We start from the raw sequence: 26,437 nt of genomic DNA on the forward strand, positions 1-26,437 counted from the left end.
AAGTTAAGTTACTTAGAAAATTAAAAATGAGTGTACGTTTTTTTTGTTTAATCATTTCTACTTACAAATGAATTGTTTATTTGTTTAAAGATCATCTCGTTTGTAATAGTTGTAAAGAGTCGATGCATTTTTCTAAGTTAAATAAATTAGATGTTTGTATATTATAGGGGGTGTTTGAATATTGTACATTCAAGTTACAGATAAAGATATACAAAAATTAAATAATTTACACCTTAGCTAAATAAATTAATTTACAGGTATGTATACTATTATTTTATGGTTGACGTATCTAACGTACCGTACTATCGAAAGTATACTTAAAATACTATTTGCTTGTTTTTATCTGTGGCAATATACACCTAGGCCTATCATTTTTTTTCGTTGTCCATTTTACTTTTGTCCAATGATGACGACACCATACCACCGCCATTCGATGGATATAACTTTTCTAAATAGTTTAATGATTCATTCAAAAATGTCTGCAAGAGCAAGAGAGTTTGAATATTTAAGAACTGAATTTCTAATATTTAAAGTAGAGTTCAATGCTCACCTGGAAAGCGTGGAGAACGGCCATTATTGCGGGAGAACCAAAGCCGTGCGTAATCAGGGAGAAATGTGTCAAATGTCGCTGCATCGACGGCTCCAGCAAATGCTGTGATCTTGTGCCAAAATGAGTCGTTCGATCTTGGCTGAGAATCTGCATTAATTCTTTTGTAATCTGTGGAGGGGATTTATATAGTATTTAATGAGTAATGAACACTCCTCTCCCATGCTTTTATTTACCTGCTGGGAGTGTAGGATGAGCTCTTTTCGTCTATACGAATCATTGGGCTCTGTTTGATGACGCACAATGTACTCGGCCAACTGCCTGGCCGGGAACTCCGTCTCGCAAACAAAGTGAAAATCCTTGGCCAAGTGTGTTGCCTCGCCCTCCACCAAAGATGTCAGCAGTGTGACGTTCGCCGCTTTTCGCCTGCCCGCTGGCAGATTCAAGCCAATCTTCTCCAGCTTCTCCCTTAGCAAACGACCGCCGTTCTTGCTCTTGGCCCTGCAGGAGCACACACATGTGTATAAAGAAACTTATTCATGGATATTTATAGGCATAAACAACATACCTTCTGAGAACTCCGCCCAGCAAGGAGGCGTTCAAGCACTCGGGTGGCGACAGTCTTCGCTGCACTTCCGCAATGGTGACCTTATATTTCGACGTGCTCGATAGGAGACTAAGGCGACCAGGAACTGCACAGAATACCTCACTGGGGGAACCCGAGCCAATGTTCCCTGCATCTTTGCCGCTTTTCATGCCTACAAAAAAACGCAACACGAAAAATTCAAACCTCAAAATTAGTTTAGACATTCGTACGACCGACTGGGGAGGGAATATGTTCATGTTTGTGCGAGTTCATTGTAAAGGAAATATATTATTATTATTACTATTGTTGGCAATGGTAAAGTGTGAGCGCAGCGCAGGACGTAGGGATCATTTTACCCCTAATCCTGCCAATTAGAAGGGCAAGATTCTATTTCAAAACATCATTCGTTCTGGGGGTTGGACAGCCATTCATTGTTGTTTAGGTGTGTTCAAGGTTCCGCCTTGCTCACAGTATGATACTCGTGCAGCTATGGCACTTACAAGCTCTAAAATGTAAGGCACTCACTCGTACACGAGTACATAGCTCGTTTACATACACAGAAACGTTATTGTTTCCACTCGCATCAATGACTATGCACAGATGTATTCGGAGAATACTTTTTAACTTTTAACTTTAAGTCCAACACTCCACTTATAGCTTGAAACTCACAAAAATAAATCTTTAAAAATATGTCAACAGGTCCTGGATGTTGGTAATATTTTATAGAAAAAACTGTGTAAAATTTTAGCTATAAAATGGGTGAAAAGATGGCAAAGAAACAGACGGACATGGCTACGCTTTCGAACAGTAATTTGCTTTTCTGGGCATTCAGAAGGTTTGTTAAATCTAAAAATAAATATTAGCTCAATCTTACTTTTGATAAGTGGAAGGTCTGACATGAAGGCTACGTTGTCATCTATGGCAGGTGCTTGTACATCATCGACAGCATTTTGCAGCGCCTGATGCAGGGCCAGGGACTCATGTTCATGGCCGAGCCGGGTGCCATGCGCTGCTCCTGCCGATATTGCACTGCTGTAGTCGCCTCTTCTGTCTGTGTACGGAAATCCATGAGCCAGCTGGGACTGTGAAAATATACATCATAAATTTAGAATATTTTAAACTCTAAATGAAATAAAATAGCAGGAATATGCGGTTTATTTTATTTATATAAATTAACGGAAGGATGTGGCAAGCCCACAACTCGCTTATCTCGATTTTCGGGGGCGGTAAGAGTTGAAGGAAGGAAACTTCAACTGGCGGGGCATCGAAACTTTATGGGGTCGTACATGTTTCCGCTTAAATTCGAGTACATCCGCGGCTATAAAAATTACTACATTTAACATACATAAATATGCATCTGCATCTGCAGTACGCGCACAAAGTTGCGTCGGTCTCTCGGCTAAGTAAATTTGTTGAAAAGCATGACCATAATTTGCCAGATTACGATACATCGGGGTCTTTAATTTCGCCAAGGGGTTGAAGGAGCCTAGCCAATCCGAGTGCCTTGGGAATAATGCGAACCGGCTGCCACACATACTTGCATAGAATGTATGTATGTACGAGTACATCCTCGCTCGTACATGAGTACAGATGCGCACAAGTGCCTGGCGGAGGATACGCCTTTTTGGTATCCAAAAAATGATGCGTTTTGCTGCATGGCACGGCAGAAGTTTCATCAACATTTTGAGTAAGTATCCGAGTCACCCTTCTGCGGGATAGGAATTTCCCATCGTTGTTTTGCAAGATGGTTTTTGTATATTCTCAAGAACATTTTTAGCATATTTAAGCGGATAATTTTTTTAATGCACTCGAATGGAATTTGTTAGAAAATAACTTCAAACTTCTATAGCGGGGGGTCTGGGCTGGGGCGGGAGTTGCCCGGCTTCTTCCCTTGGAAATTCCCTTGGGTTTGCAAAGCCAAGAATGTAGCAAAGTATGCAAGAGGCAGGAAAAATTCTTAAATTTACGAAAGATTGAAGGCTGCTCTAGATTGAAGCCTTCTGCTTTATTTGTGAGTATTAATTTTGCTTCACTTACAACATGTCCCTGCAGCTCCGCCTCCCTGTGGGTTCTGTGAATCCCGAGTTGATCCTGCGTCGACCTCAGGCCCGCCAACTGATTGTAGTGATGGAGCGGGGCATGGTGTAACGAAGACAGGGGCTGACCATACGGATCCGTGCCCAGATACTCGAGGGCACCGTGGTTCTGCAAGTACTCAGATATCTAAATAACTTTGGAAATACTTGATTGAGTTCGAGAGAGTTCGATAACTTACCTGTTGCTGCGGCGGGCTTTGCGTCGAGTGGTGGAACGGTGGCGGAAAGTACGGAGGCTGGAAATCAGACTGAAGTGATTGATGATGCATGGTGGCTGCTGACCCATGAGTACCACTGTGTCCACTGTGACCCGTGGCCGGACCGCTTCGGCCCGTGTGTCCGCCGGAATGGGTCGTGTATGCCGCACTGCTGCTGGACAATCCTAGACTCCCATGTCCACTAAGGCGCTCCTGATACGAAAGAGAAATAAATCATAAGAGTCCAAGAATTAATAAGAACAGGAATAGAAGCACATGGGTTTTTTTTAAAAGGTTTACAAATTATGCAAGCCAAAAGGAAGCATTTAAATTAAATTAGTTTTTGCTTTTTATTACAGAATAATCTAACCACAGTTTCTCGGAGATTTATCTGAGTTCCCATTTAGGAATATATAAGTATATAGGAATAAAATAATTTTCTAAAACTGCACAAAGATAATTTGTAGATCAACCAGTTATCGTTTTTTTATTGATTTACAGCTCACTTTTTCCAAAATGTTTTTGGCAGTTTCGTTACACCTATTTTTGCTTCGATAGAGAGTGTACTTTTACGTCCGAAAATCATTCAATGCGGATGTTCAATTACTTGTTTTTAACAATCTAATAAACATTAAATGCGTGAAATATAAATTTTTATGTATGCATATACTTTCGATGGGAATAATTCAATGATTTATATGTATGAACATATTCGCGCTCCTACTTATATCTGCATGAATAACCACTTGATCTCGGAGACTACAAGAGCTGGAAAAACGATGTGGAGTTGGTTAAACCTTAGCTCAATTTTATTTATAGACATAATCTATTGATGTTTCTACAATGTTAACATAGAGAAAGGTTTAAGTACACATTGCCAAAGCATCATCACAATAGTTGAAGCAGAACCTTCAGTACCGGCTAATATTTTGCACACACAGCCATACAATCAATCTCAAAAAGTCTTTGGAGGGAAACTTTATCGATACTGGTACGCAGAAAGAGCAAAGCTTCAACTCGCGATGGAATCATTCAAGTTCTATGTTCTTACGGCTGGCACTGAAGCTCTTGTGGTTTGATTGTTGTTGTAAGGTACACTTGAGATGATGCCAAACCTTTTAAATAGATTCTGAAAATACCTGAACATGAACCACTGGCATATCCACATACGCTAAAGTCATGTTATCATATTCAGCTCCACAAAAACTTCAACTTCACTCATGGGAAATGATGATTAGGGCACACATTTTTGATTGATTTTATTAAATGTATGCTTTTAAATTGAATTAGTGTAGAGCACAATATTTTATAGGAACACATTCGCACGTGGAATAATGGAGAGAGAAATCGACACGCGCTTTGGCCCGATCCGACGGCAAGAACAGAACTGAACCCGAAACAGAATAGAACCCTATGCCGTGAAAGACGAACGCGAAATGAGAACTAGTCTCTCGGCAGTGTGCCAAAAAGGCAGGCAAATATTTTATACGCAGAAAGACGCAGCCAACGTACCACCGCCGTACCACCGTCGACGTCAACTTCGTTTCGGTGGCGCTGATTCGTGGAGTCGTCACAAAAGGCAGCGATGGAAGCGCTTACAGTACGTTACGATGTGCCATGGCCATGGCCCAGGCCCAGGCCACCGTTAGAGTTCGTTTTTAAGGAGTTGTTGTTAAGGAATTGCCGCGAAGGTCTCTCTCACTCATTGCGATAATGTGGAAAGCTTAAATGTATTTGTACAGCATAAAGGGTGCAGGTCGGAAGCTAGCTGCTTAGTGAATGGCCTGAAGATATCGTCACCAAACATTCTACTTTGTCGCCCATCCCGTGTGCGGCCTTTGAATATACCGGATACGATGTCAATACAAGATGCAGCCGATAAGACTGGCGCAACATTATCCGCATAAATGCGGTTATTGATTCTTAAAAATTTGACAAATGTTACGCGGAATTTTACAGAAAGTACAAGGCAAGGTATGAGCAGGGTCCCGGCATAGACTAGGAGTCCTAGTTGATTACGTTCTCCAGCTACTTAATTCCTCATTGTGTCCGCAAGATTGCGGAAAAAAGAATGACAGTAATTTGACACAAAAGCTTTGAGTTTTCACAAAATTGAACATGTTTATTCAATTGCAAATGTGCAATCTACCTGTGTACAGATGTATGGATCGTATTGGAGTGGCCAGGGCATTGTGGTCCAAATAAGGCATTTCTTCTAGTGCAACCAAACAAGGCCGACCCTGGCTCGTGGTTCATACTCGCCATTTCCTCAAATTCGCATCGTTTTAATTCACCAAGTCAAATTGATGGCGCATTCAATTACACATAAACAATATTCATCTTGTTGGAAGTATGCGAGGCATGGAGATGTGTGTGCATTCCCCTTGTGGTGTGGAGAATGTTGCTGAAATAATTTCCATTCATCTGCAGACTCGTACAGACAGAAGGCCTTCCGCTTGTCCTGCAATTGCTTTGTTATTTGACGCATTTGTGGCTCAACTATTTCCCAAATGATATTTGATAATAGTCAACACAAAGGAAGATCCTTCGTTGCTGCAGGCAGCCACCAAACACGGGCACCTGCTGCAGACAGCCAATCTTCGTGCAGTAATTATTGACTTTTCATTAGGCCGACGGCACTTTATATGCAATTGAATGTTCAAAATGTTTAGAAAATCATTTCCAGACTTATATTAATTGAAAATAAATTATAGGAATTAAATCTTGCGCTGTTGCGCTACTCCCGGGAAGAGAGTCTTTGGGATTCTCCACCTGATTTAATTTTTATTAAATAAAACTACTGCACTGCCCCATAGACTCGTCACTAAATCATTCATTTGCGTACCCTTTTTGTGTACCAACATGTTGCTTATTTTTTATATGTGTAAATGACCCGCCAGTAATCTTGATCGTTGGGTTCACCGGGACAGACCTTCTGGGCCGCGATCTTGTCAGGGCTTTTGGCGTTAGCTTCAGCCTAAGAACGTGGCAATTGCGAATTGGGCTCAGGTTTATTGTGGCTTAATAAATTTAAATAATTTTGATTGATTACTTTGGATTATCTTGTCATTTGCCAACATCAAATAGAATATCCAAAGACTACGGATAAACCGGTTGGTTGGTTGGTTGCTTGGTTTGCCTTTTGTTTCGCCTGAATATTCGACTTTCGGGGCTCTCGGCTTTCGACTTTCGGCGTTGGGCTAGGTTTCCAAGACCTCTTTCCAAGAGGTTTCTAGCAAAACACTCTGCAATAATCGTGCTCGAGTCTAATTATAAGACAAATCCCAAGTGAACACACGAGAGTGAATGATCATCGACACTCTCGGCTAATGTTTTCCAATAACTGTTTGGCGATCGAGTAGAAGAGTTCTTAGATATCTGCGGAGGGGGTCAAAGTTTGCATAGATGTCATGTCTGTTTGTATTCTTCCAAATTGAATTTAATTTTTGGTAGCCGCGCAGATACGCGCATGGCTCATCCATCTGGCTGGGTCCGCGTCCCGCTTATTCTTCTCGACGGTTGCCGTCACTCAATACCGTCAAAGTGGCGACTCTTCAGATCAGTCTCTTGTCTTGGCCCGGCCGTCTCCACGAGTATCGGAGTAACTGGATGCGTGGCTTTTTGGGCAATGCTTTTGACCCTTTGCCGGCGAATGTGAGTGGGGAGTGGGGAGTGGGGAGCGAGGAGTGAGGCGCGAGCTGAGGCGAGTTTACCTTTTTGCTGTTATTATTATTTATTTATTTATTTATATCCAGCTCGTTCTCTATTATTAATTGTTCGATTGGAAACTCTTAGTTTTCAATCACATGAAACTCAGAATTATCCTCCATTGTTTGCCATTGCCGACATGAATATGCTGAAATTTAACAGACGTACCGTGGTCAATACTCCCATGGCGTAATTCAAGATAAAGATAAATAAATTATAAAGGTTCGAATGGTCGAATGTTAGCGCTGGTTGACTATCTGGTTTTGTCTTTTTTTTTTTGTCTGAAGGCACAGGTAGACAGTTGGAAGCTGTTGAGCAGGTCGAAATAGTTTCACCTCAAGTGTGTTCAGAACGGCAATCATACCCTGGGATACCATACACCATACCCCAAAAAGCCCATACACAAGCGAGTACATAGATGTACGAGTATGTATGTACATTTTATGTACATATGTACATATGTATGTACATAAATGCGCACTTCAGTTGGTATTCTAATGAAATGTTATCCACTTGCGAATGATCAATTGCCATTAAAAGAGTTTTGACTCCGAAATCAGGGTTCACTTTTCGCAGCCAACCTATTACAATTCCTAGCCCAATGTGATCCAAGCTTATACCCTACAGCAGAGAGTATTTGCATAGTCAGCAGAGTCTTGAAACATGTGGAAAAAGGAGCCATGGTGCTTATATATAAATATTAAATACTGATTTTGGGATGGTGCATGGCATAACCATTTGATTTTAAACACTTTCGGCTCTGATATGTTAAAGATAGCAAACAAACAAAATTGTACTCTGTAGCAGCTGTATAAAACTCAAATCCAGAAGCACCCCTAAATAATTCTAGACACTAACTTTCTGTGGCATAGATTGGATGACCAGAAAATTGTTTTCTGTATGGGAATAAAGAGACAAATCTTTAGTTTTGTAGCTTTTTAACCGGCGGAGTAGGATGGGTACGAGCTGGAGGCTAGAATATGTCGCCATGTATAGATCGACTCAACTTGTCCTTATGGTTTATCGGTGCATAGAAAACGTATATTCATTGAAGGCATTCCTTAAATGTTATGCCAAATATGACAGCGTACAATTTTACATAAACGCTGTATAGCTTTAAGGAATTGAAGGTAGGAAGGTTAGAAAGGTTATGAATTAGTCTTTGAAACTTATCGAACAACTTTTACTAATCTGAACGCTTTAAGAGAACACTCTCCATCCGCTCCATGTCCTGCCTTGGCAGCTTCATGCACAATTTTATGTTTTATTTCTCTCCTAAAATGAATGCCCGGAGGTAGTAAGTCTGTCAGAACCTCAACGCAGACTTTTCAGCAGAAACAACGTAGATTTTGTATAAAGAAATTAAGCATTTTTTCCACAGCAAAAGGGCAGTTACACAAAACCAGTTACGTCCGGCCAAATTGATTTAAGTTTGATTTACAACAAGTAGAGAGAACAGAACTCCGTTTTTGGCGCCCTCTAACGTTTATTCTGTTAGATGGGAACAACAGGGGGCGTTGCAAGCCCAACTCTGTGTAGTTGTCATGTAATAGAATTTAAATCAATTGTTTTTGAATTTTTTAAACAGATTTTTATCAAACTGCTCCTATGTGATTAAGTTCTTCAGTCTTTAATTTATAAATTGCGCTGTAAAACGCTGTTAAAATACAGACTTTGCATCAATAAATCAGTCAACCTACATCAATCTCAATCAATCTTTAACTTTCATATTCAGTTTCTCAGCTGCTGACAACGAAACTTAACAAAACAATTTTAATATCAAAGTTAAGGCGCAGTTGGTAAGCACTTTATCCATGCATCATAAAGAATTGCAAATAATTTTGAGATTTCTATATCCAACAAATATGCAATTTAATTCGAAATGCTGTTTGGCCATTTACAACGTTCTGTGACGGGTGAATCACGATTCAAAAAGGCGGCCATAGAAACGATCCAACAATTAGCTTGACACCAATCCGAAGCCTCTCGCAGCTTCGAAGTTTCTTTTCTTAATTCACGCAAACATTTAATATTGTCACAGAGCATTTACATATTGCCAGCTCGTTTATGGTTAATAGTTGCCGAAATGCTGCCTTCTTTAGTTAAAATTGTGATGACCCTTGAAATTGATCTGGAAAAAAGAAGCGCGCAGAATAATGAATCCCTTAACTTTGTTGCGGCTTCAAATAATAATTTAATTAGCACGTGGCCACCATAAGAACGGGAGCAGGAGCGGGGCACGTTCGAATTCTTAGCCGATGACGTAATGATTCTGAATACACTTATACGGTAGCAGGAGCCAGAAGGAATTGATGTCGATCCCAACTGCTGCTATTACTGAAATTACGGCACCAAATCATCATTCCTCCTCGACGAAGATATGATACGAAAAAATACTACTAAGGTGAGCGCGTTTTTCGCATTCTTTTCGCGCTACCTGTGGCAGGGACAGGGACTGGGACTGGGACTGGGACTGTGCCTGAGCCAGAGCAGACTTGAACACCGTCAATTATAATACGACATATAAAACGAGTATGCCCTAATATTTAGCCAGGCTCCTTGGCTTCCCTGGCATGGTCACGACTTTTTAATTACGCTGTCAAGTTAAATGGCGATGGAATTGTGGGGGGCTTGGCTTTTGGCTGCCACCAAAACGCTGTACTTGGAGTCACAGAAGGATACACAGGCGGATATGCGGGCCGCGTTGCTTGTTAGAACAAGAAATGCTAATATTGTGATAATATTTATGTCATTAATCATAACAAGAGTCAATTTACGGCCAGCGAAAAGAAACAGTAAACATTTACACACAACTTGGAGCAACTTTACATTTGAATACACGAAATTCTGTGCTGTGGCTCAAGCTGCGTGCTGGACTCTTAAAATATATATTTCCATTTCCATTTATATTACATATGCAGCTCCATGTCCGGTGCTGCTGCTGCTGCTGCTGCTGGTTATTGGAACTGCAAAGTTGGATCTGTCGGCAGGGGCCAAGTGCGTTTTTGGGCTATAAATTAAACGAATTTAAGAGGAAGCTTCCAAACACTAAATATAATAATATTCACAACAATGGAAATGTGCAACGAACGATAATCGATTTTTGCGTATTGCAATTCCATTCCACTCGGATCCTTGGCTGAGGCTTGAGCACGCGCTCCACAAAAGCTCGCTCCATGACGGAGCAGGGCCACTGGCCTTAATGAAGTAGTAAAACTCATTCATAAATGTATTAAACCTGCTGGGTGTTTGCGCTGCTTTGCAGGAACAAAATCGAGCCACAGTCGCGCAGGACTGGGTCGGACAGATCCGATGTTCTAGCGTACAAATGACGAATAGAAGAATGAGCCAAAGCACAGCCAGCGATCAGCCAACAAGCCAAACCTACAGGTAGACCTTAGCTCCGTTTGCAATCTGAGCAGAGTCCAAGTCCCAAAGACCGGCTTGAACGTCAGCAAGGCAAAGCCCCAGCCAACTGCAGTCCATTTGCTGCCCTTGCTGGACTCTTCCTTTTACTTCATGTCGGTACCTTATGCCACGGCCAGGGCCAACATTGCGAAGGAAAGGAACCCAGCCAACCCAGCCCAGCACAACCCAGTCCAGCCCAGCCCAGCTCAGACCTGAGAGCAATGTTGGCTTGCTTCCTTCCTTTGCCACGAGCCTAACACACGCCGTTCAGTTCACGTTCACGTTCCGACACTTGATTTCGTTTGGTGGAGTGCTCTTTGGTGGAGCTCTTTGGTGGAGGTGGAGGTGGAGGTGGGGAGAGCAGATCGTTGTGGCCACGTTGTGTTATGAACATTTACATATATCTTGCCAATCAATTTAGTTTTGTTGGACTTTTTAATTTCCTCTTTGCAAATGAAATCAATTTTGATGCGTATGGAACGGAAATGTTTTTAGAGTGGATTTATAAGAATCTACACATCTGCTTTATCATTGCGAAGGAAAGGAAAGGAGTTAACGCAAATGCATATGCATATTCATTTGTTTCTGTGTCTGTTTATTGCACCTCCACCGCATTTCTGAATGTGTTTTGGTTCAAATTGTTAGCGCATTTCCGCTTCATGGTGAACCTTCATGTGAGCCGCCTGACTGCAGAGTGCAGATTAAGGACACAACTCGTTATGGATAGGGATTGTGTTTGCTTCGGGTAAAATGCGGTAAGCATACACATTTGTATATTCCTAATCGGAAGAGTCGACTACTAGAGCTAGAGTAAGAAAATTTGGCACAGAATTAGAAGAATCTGGAATCGTATTAATCGCATCACAATGCCTGCCACTTGCTTTGGCTTAGGCACCAACTTTGTGTTCTCTAAATGTGTTTTTATTCCCTCTTTATTCCCTCAAGACACGCTTTAAACCGACACCCCGCATCGTAAACTGTATGAACTCTGCCAGAAGGGTTCCAACCTCAAACGATTGACTGTTTCAAACCTGACACAAAGTCATGCCAGAACCCGAGTAGCGGGTGTACATTTATTCGTATTTGTGTGGGCTGCACACTGCAAACGTGAATAATTATTATAAATTATTTAAGAAATTATTCAATAAATCAGAGCGGTGCCGATAAATCTTCAACATAAACTACAGATCAAGCAGTATATTAAAAAAAATGTTCAAAGCCTAAATCTTTTTTATTGATATTTTAAAAACCGTGATGGGAACATTTCTGGAACGCATATCAGAGCGTTGCGCTATATGGCATTATGGCATTTCTCAGCCGGGCATCTCGCACGCAAATTGACGATGTGTTGCGGTCCGATCTCATAAATTATTTTGGCAACGCATCACGCGAGTGTCCCAGTCAGATTTTACCTGATTTAGGCAACCATGCAGGACGGGGCTAAAGCTAATGCCGACATACTCGGCATGCCCATTTGAGGGCGAGCATCGAGCATCGAGCATCGAGCATGGTGATTTTTGTGGGCGATGACTTTTGCGTTCCAACCTCTTGGCTGTGTTTTTGTTTTGTTTTGATCTCTGGCCCTTGCCCCGCAAATTGCCCTATTTTTTATCGGGCATCAAAAAAGTTCCTGGAAGACAGATGCACCATATAATTTGGCTAATTAAATGGGGGAGCATGTACCCACGCATTTCCAGCATTTGCCAAAAGAGGCGGGCGTCTGTTCTGGAGCAGTATCATTTTTTTTCTCTTAGATTTACACACTGCCCAGAGCCGTCGGTGTGGCATAAGTCCGCAGCCAGCTAAGTCCGAGTGGGAAAAAGTGTTTTTATACACGGCATAATCGTACTCTGCGAGTGCAGGGGTTGGGTTGCCCTCTTTGCGCGTATTTTTTCCGACACGACCCCTAAAGTATACATTTTAATTTTCGACCTATTTCATGGGAGGCATCCCCCGTCTGTCTTGCATATTTGGGAAAGTGGTAAGGGTACTGTGGGAACCAGATCTTAGGGAATTTGTAAAGTAAACGATACATTTTACGCTGTATATTTACATATAGTGGAAAGAGTTTTATGTTTTATCTAACAATTTATACAAATTTCCATAAGGAAAGACATTTTAATGCAAATAAAGGAGAATTTTAGATTTATTTCTCTCCACACATTGTAGCAGATTTTCTTAGATTGTAAACAGGGAATGGATGTGTTTGCCAGTCTTAAATCTCTATTTATCATATTCCTCAAGGAAGTTTACTCATTTTGATTGCAAAAATCTTGTCTAAATACAAGTACTAAAAGCAGATAAGAGTCAATAAGGCCGCGCTCTTCCATTTATTCGGCCAATGACGGAGCTTTTCCTAAGCCACAGGAGAGAGCGGCGGAGAGTCGAAAGCATTCAAGAGTTATTCGGAAATCTTTGGGACAAGGATCTCGGCTTGGAGCCGAACATATCAAAAGTCCCTTAACCTCCGAGTAAGATAGTAAAATGTGGCATACAGATTAAACGTATTCTCAACTATAAATTGGTCATTATCTTTGCTGCTTTTGCTGCTAGAATGTTTCGAGTCAAGGCAAGAATGGTAATCAGCCTGTGAATATGGCAATCAGAGTTCACTCCGTGGAGGAGGACGAGTGTGTGTGTGTGTTTGGGGTAATTGGGCAAAGTGCTTGCGTGCCTGAAAGTGCCCAAGGAAATTTGAGTGTCAATCAACAGGCGCAGGCCCCGATGGCTTCGATGGTTCAATATCTGATTTTGAGTAGCCTTTACGTTGCCTCGGACACAACGTTAATTTGATGGATTTCGGATGATGGATAATTTCCATAGAGCACTTTTGCAGTCCACCGTGAAATTAGCCTGAGCGAGGACCTTAGCTTATTATACCTTAGTCCTGTCTGATGTCTGTTATTATTATGTGGCATAGGAATGCTCAGAATGCACCACAACTGATGAGCTTTACTTTCCATTCCTTCATTGACAACTTGCATAAACAATTGTAGGTAAAAGTATTCCATTCTTTTGCTTACCATCATAAACTTTTGATCCTCGAATTGATGTTCGTTTGTGCGATGTAAAATATGCATTTTAATTGAATTTAACGGTAGTAGAGTGCTTTGATTTAAATAGAATGCATATGCGTAGATTTGTTTTCCTTTCTTTGTGGATTTTGTTTTTGTTTTGTTCTGTTACTGCTGACAGGTACAATCACTAAGTAATTTATTTAAAATTGATTTTTGGCACTGGGTAAGGCAACTGCGAGTCTTTACGAGTAGATATCGTAATCGTATTTTTAAAGTTTCTATTTGCTTATCGTGTGTACACTCGTGTATCCGTTTCCGTTATTCGTATTATGTACAATCGATCCACTGTACTGCTGGCGTGTGGTGTGGCGTCCGTCGGGTTAAATCGTGGGCAATCCAAAGGTTTCCATGAAGGTAGATGGATGGTTACACCGCGATCGGAAACGGAATCGAAATCGAAATCGTATCGAATCGAATGGAGTCGGTCAAATGTCGAGCACACTGCACACTGCACACAATATTCAGTGGAAAAGGAAAAAACCCGCAAACAAAATTCTACCTTTGCACAGCCACAGACGGTAATATTTCGACTGATGTTGGATTTTCAGGTTGGACCCAAAAACCTTCGGGGGATGTACTACAAGCGATGCTGAATGCTGCCGCTGCTGCTGCTGCTGCTGCTGCCACTGCTGCTGTTGCTGTTGCTGCTATTGCTGCTGGTTGTTGCCCCATCCCCCAACCATCAACCCCCATATACGTATATCTATATACTGATGCATGTATGGGCTTATTTACAAACACATAGGAAAAACGCCCAAAGCCTAAGCCCGTTCGCTGGCTTGACGAATCTCTGTGCCATGGTATGGGTGGTAGGTAGCCGCAAACACACAAACGTGGAGCAGGTTCTACGCTCAAACTCTCTCTCTCTCGCATCCAACGGCAAAGAGAATGATGCTGCTGAGAGCGAGCGAACACCACGTTACAGCAGCAACAGCAGCAACTGAAATGAAGAGCGCAAGAGAGAGAGTGGAGTGGAACAAAACCTGTAAAGAGCGCATAGTTGGCCACACACGTACACGTACTACCAATACCACTTGAGCTACGGGCCGCGTGGCCGTGTGCCGTGTATCTGGTAGTGCATGTGGCATATAGTGAGGCGAGAGCAGCGCTACAGCCATTTATATTTCGGAAGCCCCGCCCCGTAAGCGGACTACTAGACAATGGGCCGAACCCAGAGGCTGCGGACTGCAGCTTCTGCACACACAGATACGGGTGGCGAGGCACACAGCTTCACAGCAGATACAGATACGGGCACAACGGAGATACATATGTGTGTGTGGCTGTGTGTGTGGCTGCATATAGGGGTTGGAAAATAATGCGGAAAGCTGGGGTTGGCAACGGCAACGCGCTCTGTGTGTGCCCTTAGGGTTGTAACTTTTGCTACTGGGAAGGAAAAACCCAGGCATTGGGCATTGATGTTGCGCGCTCGGACGCCTGAAATATTGCCAGTGGTACGTGCCCCATTGCCTTCGCTCCGGGTACTTTATGCTCTCCAGCATTTTTCCCCCCTCCCTCCACTCAAATACATACTAAGTACATGCACACTGTACATATTTACATACACGAGTGTGAAGGCTCTAATACATAAGGACATGCATATGCCAAGGATATGGTTTTGTGCATGTACTCTGTACATTTACACTAATAACATTTTCTTTTAATATGAACAGTTTTATTTTGTTTAAACTATGCTCATATTCAAATATTATTAGTACATGGCAGGTACAGTTGTTGACAAGTAATTGCCATCAAAGGTAGCAATGCAATTCACTCCACAGGCAAAAGAAAACAAAATAAAAGAAAAGCAACCCAAAACAACATTAGAATATCATAAATATTGGACAGAAGTGCAATTCAATACTTTAAATTAGTCACCAATTGGCATGGGAAAATCTAACCACAAAGGTGTAACTTTTGGCTATATTTGAATACTGTCATTCCGCATAGTTCTGTCTACGTATGCTTGATTTAATGGCACTTTTGGTTATTTATTTCACAAGAAAATCCTCAAAATTGTAATGGATCTTTAGGATAATTTAATGCAGCTCCAACATAATCATAGGGAAACCCTCAACCCTTGGCCACTTCCAGTTCTTCTCACTATTCTTGCCACATTTCTTGTCAACTTACACATTTGTTGGCATAAGCCTAAAACGATCCCAGTTTTTCAATTATCGTATCATTTTGTTATCAGTGCAAACCTAATTGAACCCTAACCATAACCGTAACCACAGTTCCATCTACTAAAGAGTAAAAAATCTTTAACAATCGTTCACTTGTGCCTTGCAAACACTCTCCATTATTAATCCGCTTACAATCAAAGGAAAAGCATTAAAGTACACCCACTGCCAACGTGATTTGTCTTCGAATTTCTGGCTAATATTTATAGAGCACAAACAAGCTTAATTTCCAACAACAAAATACAAACAAAAATGTACACCAAGAACTTCTTGGTGCCTCAAAGATAGTTACTACTTTCCATTCCCTGCTGCCTTGTTGACATTCCTTTATTCAGTTGACACAATTAGCTCCTAGATTTAACGCGAAAAGGATTAGTCAGAAGAGCGAGTTGAATCAGTTATCTTTGTTGGACTAAGACCAATTGCTCCAATTGAATTATGACAGTAGACAGGCTTTCATTTAATTCAAACGGATTAAATTAATTCAGCCGCTTACTAAATTTAGCTGTCATGAAAGCAGGACATAGTTCTGTCAAAAGGGAAACTATATTTCCGGCGGCACTAAACATTTCATTGGATGGCAATCAGAAATATGAAAGCCAGATCGTGCAGGCCTGTACATATGCATTTACCTCATATTAGTTACTTGGCTTACCTTAAAAAAAAAAAAAAAAACAGACACACACAGAGCTGAGAGCTGAGAGCAGAGCGCTGTAAATCTTGCGGAATGGTAGCTGACTGATCAGGTGTACGACGAGGGTGCTCAGTATTAAGCTGAGTATTATACAATTGCGAGTGCAGAGAGCCACCCTCCCACTTCGGCGATTTTCATGGCAGCGGCACGATTTTTGATTGTGGCCACGACAAGAGATCGATCGATCGATGATCAGGTCGCCATTTTCAGTTCCGATTCGACCAGTCGGCACTGATGCAGTGCTCGCATTACCAATTAATTCCCATTCCTCCCCGCAGCATTGCCATAAATCGTGATGCACAGTACAGTGGTCAATGTTTATGGTAAATGCATGGCGAGTGCACGAGTTTGTTGTTTGCCTTTTTGCTTTTTTTGTGGCAAATCTCTGTATGTACTCTGCCACCACACCTACACTCCGATGATGTGAGTCGTAATCGCCGGCATACACGCATACTTAGCACTTGTGGGGAGTACGAGTACGAGCATGTGGAATATTACAGGCCGTAATTTCTGTTCGAAAATGGCAGCTTTCTTCGGCTTGGATCGGATTCGGATGCCCTGGATGCCTGGATGCCTGGATGCCTGACTGCACCAGTGTGCCTCCTGCTCGCTGCTGTCTTCAACTCTCCAGAGAGCCTGAGCACCTCATTTAAGATGCGTCTTAAATGCGATTGCCCCGGGAGAAACTCGTGAATGCCGCAGGACTTGCATGACTACTGCCTTGACTGCCTCTCTCATGGTAGTGATTGCCAATCTGTGGCTCTCTGCAGATCTCCTTTATCTGCTGGGTCCCTCCGGTCCGTTTTTCTGCTTTTTCTGTTGTTGTTTTTGCGGCAGGAGACAAGTGCATTCTAAATGCAAATAACTGCATAGCCATAAAGTTTGCCCAAAAATAAATATATTACTTTTACAACCTTTAAACCCACACATTAACGTCAGTTGTCCGATTCCTGCCACACCATTTGGAGCGATTTCTGGGCAATTAAGCAGTCTAGGGGGAAATACTCCACGTACTGCCTAGTGGGTTTTTGGGTATTAGGATCTATTTGGGCATACGGCGGTGCCTGTGCCGGTGCCGGTGCCGAATGCGGAGTACCGAGTGGCGGTATGCAAATGGAGGAACCCCGTGTGATTGAGTGTTTGTATCTGAAACTACTTCGCCATCATTTTCCGCATTCACTCTCGGCCACATGTACCGAGTACATGCCCCATGCTCTGGCTCTTAGAGTGTAGTAACTGCCGCGGGCCCTTTCGTTCATATTCGTTAAGTCTTCAGATGCAGGCAGATTCAAATTTCGGGAGAAGCCGACGGACAGACCGACCGACCGACCGACCGACCGACCGTCCGTTGGCAGCCAAACGCCGTAGCTGTATGGCAGTGGCGGTGGCGGCCTCCTGCTCCTGCTCCGATACACGAATCATCAGCGACATGGCCTGGGCCATGGCTCATAGCCAGGCAGCCAGGCAGCCAGGCAGCCAGCCAGCAGTGGAAAAAGGCTCCTGCAATGTTGCACGACGCCAATAGCCGCGGGGAAGATGAGCGAGCGAGCGCGCGGTCGTCGTCGTCGTCGTCGTAGCTTTAGTCCCTTCCACGGGCCGCGGCAGTTCTCTGAGGCAGAGACAGAGGCAGAGGTTTTTTGTCGTCGGTGTGTGGCTGTTGCTCTGATGTTGCGCTGCCCCGCTCTGCCCTGCCCTGTCCTGCACGAGTGTGTGTGTATTTTCAGATGCAGTTGCAGCAGGCGGATGTTTGCAGCATATTTCCTACGGCTGTGCTCATGTGCACCTTTAATCCGCTCTGTATTCTGTGTTGTTTTTTTCTTCTGCTTTTTTTTTCGCAATTCAGCGAGCAGCCCAATAGAGAACAGCCACCGCCGCGGCAAAGAGCCACCGAGCCACAGACGACGAGCGGTCCATTTAAATTCGAGGTCAAAAGGAAATATATTTGCAGCTGTGTTTACCCACAGTAGATTGGGATTGCGATTACGTATATACACTTATGTACAACATGTATGCATTACATATAGATATGAGCGAGTGTGTACTTAAATGTACAAATTTGTATTCGTACTTATTTATCTGCCATAAGTTTATTGCGATTCATGCACGCATTTATTGCACAATTAACCCTTTTGATTGCAGCGAAAATTCAACGTTGGAAAATCCTAAATTTACATTTTGTGAGGAGAAAATAGCCAAAAGTTTCGGCACAACTAGAGTCTGAGACAGAAGATTTTAGCACACTGTAATTCTTACTTTATTATACATATTAATTATGTGGTTTTTGTGTTTAAATGAAGAAACAGCTTCGGTAAGGACTTTCTTTCCAAGTGTCTTGCATACAGCAATCAGATCTGATCTATGACCGATCGCTGCTATGGCATTTGCATGTTATATTTATAGTACCCAGATCTGGGTATTTTCATGGATTTTCATAATTTTCATGTGCATTTTCTTTACCTTTTCTACCTCCAGCAAACTCCTTCCCAGATCCTCATAGCAACCTTTCCATCCTACACTTCTCGGCTCTAGTTCTTTCTGCCTTTGATGAGTACTCGTATAAAAAGTTTAGCCTTTCGTTATTGTTACTTAATTATAGCACTTGGTTGTGCTCATATTTAAGTACAGCTAAGCTAACTATTATTAAGCGTTTTTAATGATTTTATAGTCGAATTTATATCCCTTAAGCATCCCCTTTGCTGCCACTTTGGCACTCATCGAAATGCTTACATCTCGTCGTATTATTTGGATGTTTGCTTTTAATTTTCGGAATCTTGGAATCAGAATGGCAAACCGCAAACCGTCTGCTGTTATTTATTGCAAATTGGACATGTGTCTGCACCGCTGATGCCCGTCCACAGTCCCCAGTCCCCAGTCCCCAGTCCATTGCAGTCCATCCCAATGCCGATGTGGCTGTAGTTACGATTCGCTCGATTTAATAGTGGCAATTTCGTTCGACTCCAACGCACTGATAATTTTCTCACATATGTAGGATCCTTTTTTTATAAGCTAAAAAGGGGCGCCTCACGCAATTCAGTATTCATGTTTTATTACCTAATGAACTGCCGCCGCCCGACCAACCGACCGCTGACCACTTCACGACTCTTTTGTGCGTGACGACGCGTCAATGGATTTACTGGGTGCACACCACAAAAGAACACCAGAAGAGCGAAAGCGGCACTGATTAAACTAGTACAGATGTATGGTTTAGTGCATTATCAGCTGCGAATGGCAAATAATTATAATTGCTGGTGTTTATATTTGTAATTTAAGCCCAAAAGGAGCTATCCTTGCCGACAGCCTTATGGCTCAATGTGAGACCATCAGCCATATGTAAGGTGTTAGTAAATGAACAAAGGTACAGCGCAGTACTACTAAGAGTATGTGCAATGCTCTTATATCTATCACGGATGTGCGTATATTGTAATGCAAAAGATAAGCAACGGGCCCGCGGATGCGTTTCTGAATCAAGATGGGCCTAAAACAAAAGTGCGTAGAAACTGAAATGTTGCTGAACGTTAACCGTTCCTCGGCAGTAGTAGTAGGAGTTGCCCAACACTCTTTACGTATGCGCGTGAGAATACCATACAAGCAATGTACATACATATGTAGTCGTACACTTGCCCCCAAGCCATAATTAGATATTCCCATTTTGTCTTATTTTTTTGCCCACTTTTTGAGTTTTCTTGAGGGGCGCTTACACGCGTCAGCGACGACTGGAACCAAAGAGCCAGTGTCACACAAACTAACTGGTTAGACACTGCCAAGTAAATACATACACATACCCCCTGTGTATATGTATTTTTAACAATTTATCTTATTGTTTCAAGTTATTTGATATAGCGGCCAAAAATCTATTTTTGGTTTGATATAAAGACTTGTTGATTTGAAATATTTCAGCAGGTGCTGGCAACCCATACCCAAATATAAAATAAAATAAAAATAATAATTAAGTATGTTCGCTGCTAATGGCCAAGCCGAAACATGGACGTCGACGGTGGACGGTGGACGGTTGGTGTCCAGCAACAGTAGCGAAATCTCATACAATTAACATAATTTGGCTAGTGGGCCGCCTGTGGGTTCGATGGATGTCATTGCGCAGCAGAGAATGAAATGAAATGAAGCACAAAGCGACGGTACATTTTACGGTGGTTTTTTTTGGCTGAATAAATATATGTATACATGCTTATATGTTGCTGTACATAAATCAAGTTTCGGTAAAGCTTTCGTGATGCTAGCTGCCATAAATGAGGTTACAGAAAATCTCAAAAAAAATAATGTGTGCCAGAAAATGTTTTCATTGCAATATCAGCCGCAAATAATGTTTAATAACATTTTATTCGCAACTCTAACTAACTACACAACGACTTACAATTTATTGATATTGATTAATAAAGTCATTTCGCTCCACCACGCAGAACTCGATCACTTCTTGAGCATTTTGTATGTTTATTTATGGAAAAGAGGCTTGGCTAGGTGCCGGCGTCTGCGGAGAGTTTTGCAATTGCTTATGGCCAGATCCCATTCGATTCGATTCGATTCGAACCGACCCGACCGACCTGTCCGTTGATAACTTCTTTATGCCGAAATGCAGCGCGTGCCGACCCCCACTGACAAATTTGTTTTGCAGTCAAAACCAGCACCAACGGAGCACGCGTGAAACATGATATGCCGCCATTAATATAAATCACGTGATAAGTACAGTGCTGTGAGGATGCCGTCGCATGGCGCTGTCATGCAGGTACATACGTTTATGTACATTAATACATATCTCTGCAAGAAGGCAAATATTCAGTTGTGACTCATCTGTAGATATGTATGCAGGTGCCTACGTGCCTATGTCCGCTTAAATCACATCATTTGTATTGAATTAAAATCGAGTAATAATCATGAAATGAAACCACAACTAGCTAAACTATTTGACTGTTGGCCGCAATTTGGGGAACTCCTAAAGAAACTGAAACCTCACACAAAAAACAAGCCACAAAAATTCAATTTCGCTGCATTTCCACAGAAATAAACAATCGAATGCCCTCGGATAGTATAACAAAATGTGTTATCAAATTAGGCTGACAAAAAGACACTCGCTCGCGACTGGATCCGTGGCACTGTGTTTTTATAATATTTAATTAAAATGACGGCATTCAGGTCACGTGTCCAAGCATCGTAATGTATCCGCCTTCAATGTGGTGTGTTGTTTGGGGTACTCGTACAATTTCTGGACCAGAACGAGAACCAGCCCTCTGGTACTTCAGTCTGCATTGAGGGGCGGGAGCTGTTGGGTTGTTGATTTTCATTATGGACCACTCAGGTGTGTGTTTCCTACAAAGAAACAAACACCGCCGCACGGCCCCAGAAAAAACATATGCGTGTCGCCGCAACGCCGCTCGTTGCCACTCGCACTACTTGGCTTTTCACTTTTTAGCTTGAAGTATTCAATAGAGACTATTCAGTCCAATTTCCCACTAAGGAAAGGTCCTCATCCTCGTGCGGGCGGAGCGGCGCTGCGGCGGAAAGATTATCCCGGCACAGGAGAGGGTGGATGCTCCAGGAGTGTATCCTGACTGCACGATTGGAACCGTGCTGCTGCCTTGTAGTAATACCTCATGTGTTAAATGGCATAAGTATGGTCACGTGCCATTATTTTGCGCTTTAGGGCCGCTTTTTTCGGTGTGCCAGCCATGGATCTCCTGCCTCTGCCATTCTGTGCAACCTGAAGCCGATTGTCTGCCCACAAAACGGAGCTCAGCATTAACATATCGAATTATTAGCCGACCCAGAACATTGGATAACGTGGATAAGGACACCGTGGCCGTGGCTATGTCCGTGGTACCTCATTTCATAATTATCTCGAGAATCCCTTTATGCATATAATTGGCCTTCAAATATAATAGAGCGAGCGCGCTCGTCGGTCGGGCAACAGCGTCTGCCTGTCTCTCTGTCTGTGTGTCTGCTGGTAATGCCATTACTTCCGCTAGATTATACAAATTCTGATGTTTCGCATGCTTAGGCCGGGGCCAACAGATTTTGAATATCGTCCCGAATTTTTCGATGATAATGCGATGGAGGCGTGAGACCAGCAAGCAAAGAGCGGAGCATCAGATTAGCTGTGAAAGCTAATAGCCATGGAATATCCTTTAGAGACTTTGTACAAATAACTCTGGCTTGCATTTTGGCATTCAAATTGAGAGGAATATGTGCTATAAGTGGATGCTTATATGGAGAAACGTTCAACTAAAGGAAGTCCAAGTGCAGTCTAAAGTTTGGCATCCTTTTGCTGACTGGGGGGATGTGCCCTTACTTTACTCATTTAGAAATATGAATCTCCTGTCTGTTACCACAAATATATATTTAAGTCATTAGTGTGCCCCTTATGACATTTCTTTGTGAAGCTGAGTGTGTGGCCACGGGGTATTTGTGAGCAATTGTCACGTTTTGCATGCACATAGAAAAGTGAGACCAATTAATCGGTTTATTCTAACGAAATCAGCATACGGACAGACAGATGCTAAGCGCTACATACTACACACATAAATGTGTAGATCGAATGTAGGTAAGAGCTGGCTGCCTATATCATATTTGTGTGCATGTTTTGGTGGTTCATTTCACGGTCGTTGATTAATTTTGTGGAGTAAAACCCAACAACGAATACTCAACGACACTACACTCACGCCATCTACACTCATAAAGTAATCAGTATCGCCAACTGTCGAGGATTTGTCACCCCCATTAAAGAACGTTTGATGTATTATTCGGTTCATTTGGTCGACAGGTCTGCGCAAACAGAACGCCACCGTTTCAACAACCAACCAACCAACCAACCAACCGCCACCGCCAGGCAGCAACAACAACAACTGGGAACTGGGAACTGGGAAACTGCGAACTGAACTGCCGGTGACAGAGGATAAGTCGCAGTGCAAATACGAGACCAAAACTGGATCCAGGAATAAGCGACCGCCGACCGCTGTCCGGTTAAATACACTCATCCCTCCCTCCCCACCCTCACACATGCACACTCCACATCCACTCCGCTCACTGCTGATGATGTGACTCTTTCTGCCCGAGATGAGAATTTGCAGAGCCAAAACAAAAGGGGAAACGCAGCGATTACGAGCCTATGAAACTTATACATTCTTGATCTTTCATTGTGCGACTCTTCAACAGAAGGAGTACAACAACAACAAATACAGCAGGTTGTCACCTCAGTTTCTGCAGCAAAGAAAATAAGTATTTCGACACATTTGATCGATTAATTCCTCCCGAAATCTTGAGGTCTATTCCCTATCTAAACCCAGCCCGCATATGAGCAAACCAAATGCAATTTAACTGCAAGCCTTGACCCGAAAACCGCCCTTATGCGTTTTACTTTTCAACTTTCAACGTCAAAATATTGGGCACTTGCATACTTTCCGGAAGAAACTAACCATAAATGATGTGATTGTCCGTAGTCTGCAGTGCTGAGTGTTTTTTTGTAGATAATTGCATTATTTCAGCTTACCAGTCAGGGAAATGAACAAATTCACCCCATTTGTGGGGGGGACTAAAAAGAGTTTTGACCAACTATGCGGCAAAGATTGAATAAACTTTCAAAAGTTACTTATTGGGTGCAGCACGAGTATATGTCAGCTCCTAATTGAATGGTTTGCCATGGAAAATTTTGAACTTTAAAGAGAGTTCGAGATTTATACTTTATTCGAGCAGGTTTATCGCGTATCTCTTGATAACTTTGATCATCTTTGAAGCGTCACTTTTATACCAAAGATTAAAATGCAGAGTCAGGAAGGTTGCGTATTGTTTTGAAGCCCTATGAAATATTACAAGCTTCTTTCTAGCTTCTATAGTTCTATGAACAAACAAACTTAAGCACTCCATTTTTATTGACAAATTACATTAATCCCTCTACCATTGTAGGAGTCTTTGAATGCGTTCGGCTCTATCATGATTTAATTGATTCATGTCTTATTGCTTTCCACCTTGTAAGTAATGTCCCTGTTTTCCATTAACTATTTCGATACAAAGAAAAAATATGTTCCATCTGATACTCGCATAAAGTCTGGACAACCGGTGGGCCAATTTGATTATGGTAATACCAAATTAGGTGTAAGTATAACACAAAAATAAATAGCAAGAGTAAAGTTAAGATAAATACCTGCCAGGCACTGGCATCCAAGGTAGCCAGAAAGGACATATCCAACTCCTACGGAAATAAACGAAAAGTTTGTTAAAGCAATTTTGTCAATTGGCACTTGGTCGACGGGTCTGTGCACCTTCCGTCGGAAGTTGTTTGTAAAATCCAGAATGATGACAGCTTCGTATTTTTGGCCAAAATTGCAAATTTATGTTAATCGTTTGTTCGTACGACGTGGAGCAGCACAGGACGGGGGAACGGACGGGATAAGGCAGGGAATGGAATGGAATGGAGTGGGTTACTAGTAGTGGAAATCACGCGTTACCGCCGGAACTTTCGAAACACGTTTATATTTTTTGGTTGACTCTACGGTTAGAGGTGGCGAAGAGGAAGGATGCTTGAATTCGGACTCGGAGTCGGAGTCGGACTTGACATCCGCCTGGCCCAGTAAATTTCCGTTCAGATTTCCTACACTTTTACAAACGAGGTTCCAGTGCGACTGGAGCGCTGTTGGCGTCGTCTCGTGTCCTCGTAGTCTGAAACAACTTCCGTATCTCCTTTGTGGTTTTCGGCCAAAGGATTTGCCAAGCTTACATTCGGGAGTTCGAGCTGTGCTGGGACGGTATCCAAGACCCAGCCTTTGGCTATGTACTACCCGGGGGTGTATGTGTATGCATGCAGCTTCTGTTGGTCACATACCGTGCCATGCCCTGCCATGCCATGCCGATGCCAATGCCGATGCCGTCCCGTCCGCCACGTCCAAATATACCCAAGATAGCGCGCAGCTTTTCAAACATGCAGCTCTACTGTACAGTCGGTGTACACTGTACAGAGTACAGTACATACATACATCCGTGTACATGGCACGAGTGTACCTCGTACCTGTGTGCCGCTGTACATACCTACATTCATATGCACATACATACATACATACTCGTACGCATAGCCCTCATGCAGTGAATGTCGGTGGGGGCGACTGCCTCCCTCCTGGACGCGTGTACATGCGTACTTTTGAGATTCAGATTCAGATTCAGTCTCGGATACGTGTAGGACACACACAATCTTCGTCCACCATGGGCCAATCTATCTCCCGAGGAAATACAACTTTACTCTCGTTTCAGGCGCAAAACCCGAGAGCCCTGGAGACAGTCCATGCTGCCTTCCATGTACTGGAGTGGAAAAGTGCATAATTACACATACAAAATGTACATATGTATGTATGTATGTATGTATGTATGTATATTATGTATTATATTGATAGTAATGTATGAAAATATTATACCATCCTCCAATTTGTGACATTCATGGCCTCGGGTTGTGTATACATTCATTCATACATATATTTAAGCTCCTGCATGTGTTAGAGGGCGTTCGGTTGTTGCGAACAAAGAAAAAGCACAGTTACAGTACTCCCTCTCTCCCGTTCCCGTTCCCTCTCCCACTCCCACTCCCTCTGCCTGTGTTGACACAGCAGCAGCAGCAGCAGCACAAGCCCCAATAGACCGCCCGAGTACATATCGCTTTTGGGGATGCTGGCAGAATTTTCGCGAGGCCCGGGAACGTTAGAGGCGGTTTTCGTTATGTACAAAGTACAAATCATCATTGACTCAACCCCTATTCTTATCCGCTATCTTGCTCTGCGCTCTCAGCCAGCCAGCCAGCCAGCCAGCTCTCTCGCTCTATTTCTCTTCGTTCTCTTTGCTTTCTCGCTTGCGTTTTCTCTTTTTAACGGACTTACAGTTGCAACCGTACATAGCTAGGTCTGTATGTACAGACATTCTGGGCGAGGGGAGGAGTAAATATGTATAAAGATTTCTCT

At 42.7% G+C, this 26,437-nt stretch overlaps 1 protein-coding gene across 6 annotated transcripts; it reads right to left on the reverse strand.

Moving 5' to 3' along the window:
* Positions 1-90: 90 nt before the first annotated feature.
* LOC117895687 (transcription factor AP-2-epsilon) lies at positions 91-24,846 on the reverse strand. Of its 6 annotated transcripts, none has more exons than XM_034803517.1 (9): positions 24,758-24,846; positions 24,640-24,687; positions 3,409-3,639; positions 3,171-3,356; positions 2,008-2,215; positions 1,116-1,305; positions 784-1,048; positions 551-718; positions 91-479 (listed from the first exon to the last, which is right to left on the reverse strand). In XM_034803517.1, exons 2-9 carry the CDS (start codon positions 24,676-24,678, stop codon positions 369-371), a joined length of 1,398 nt encoding a protein of 465 aa, XP_034659408.1. In that variant the 5' UTR covers positions 24,679-24,687; positions 24,758-24,846; the 3' UTR covers positions 91-368. The 6 variants fall into 6 exon arrangements, with proteins under 6 accessions (XP_034659408.1, XP_034659406.1, XP_034659405.1 ...); XM_034803520.1 differs by having other exon boundaries at positions 96-479; positions 3,171-3,338; positions 24,758-24,842; XM_034803515.1 differs by lacking the exons at positions 24,640-24,687; positions 24,758-24,846 and adding an exon at positions 4,566-4,631.
* Between the last annotated feature and the right edge of the window lie 1,591 nt (positions 24,847-26,437).

The sequence above is a fragment of the Drosophila subobscura genome, chromosome J, assembly GCF_008121235.1.
Source record: "Drosophila subobscura isolate 14011-0131.10 chromosome J, UCBerk_Dsub_1.0, whole genome shotgun sequence".
Taxonomy (NCBI): Eukaryota; Metazoa; Arthropoda; class Insecta; order Diptera; family Drosophilidae; genus Drosophila; species Drosophila subobscura.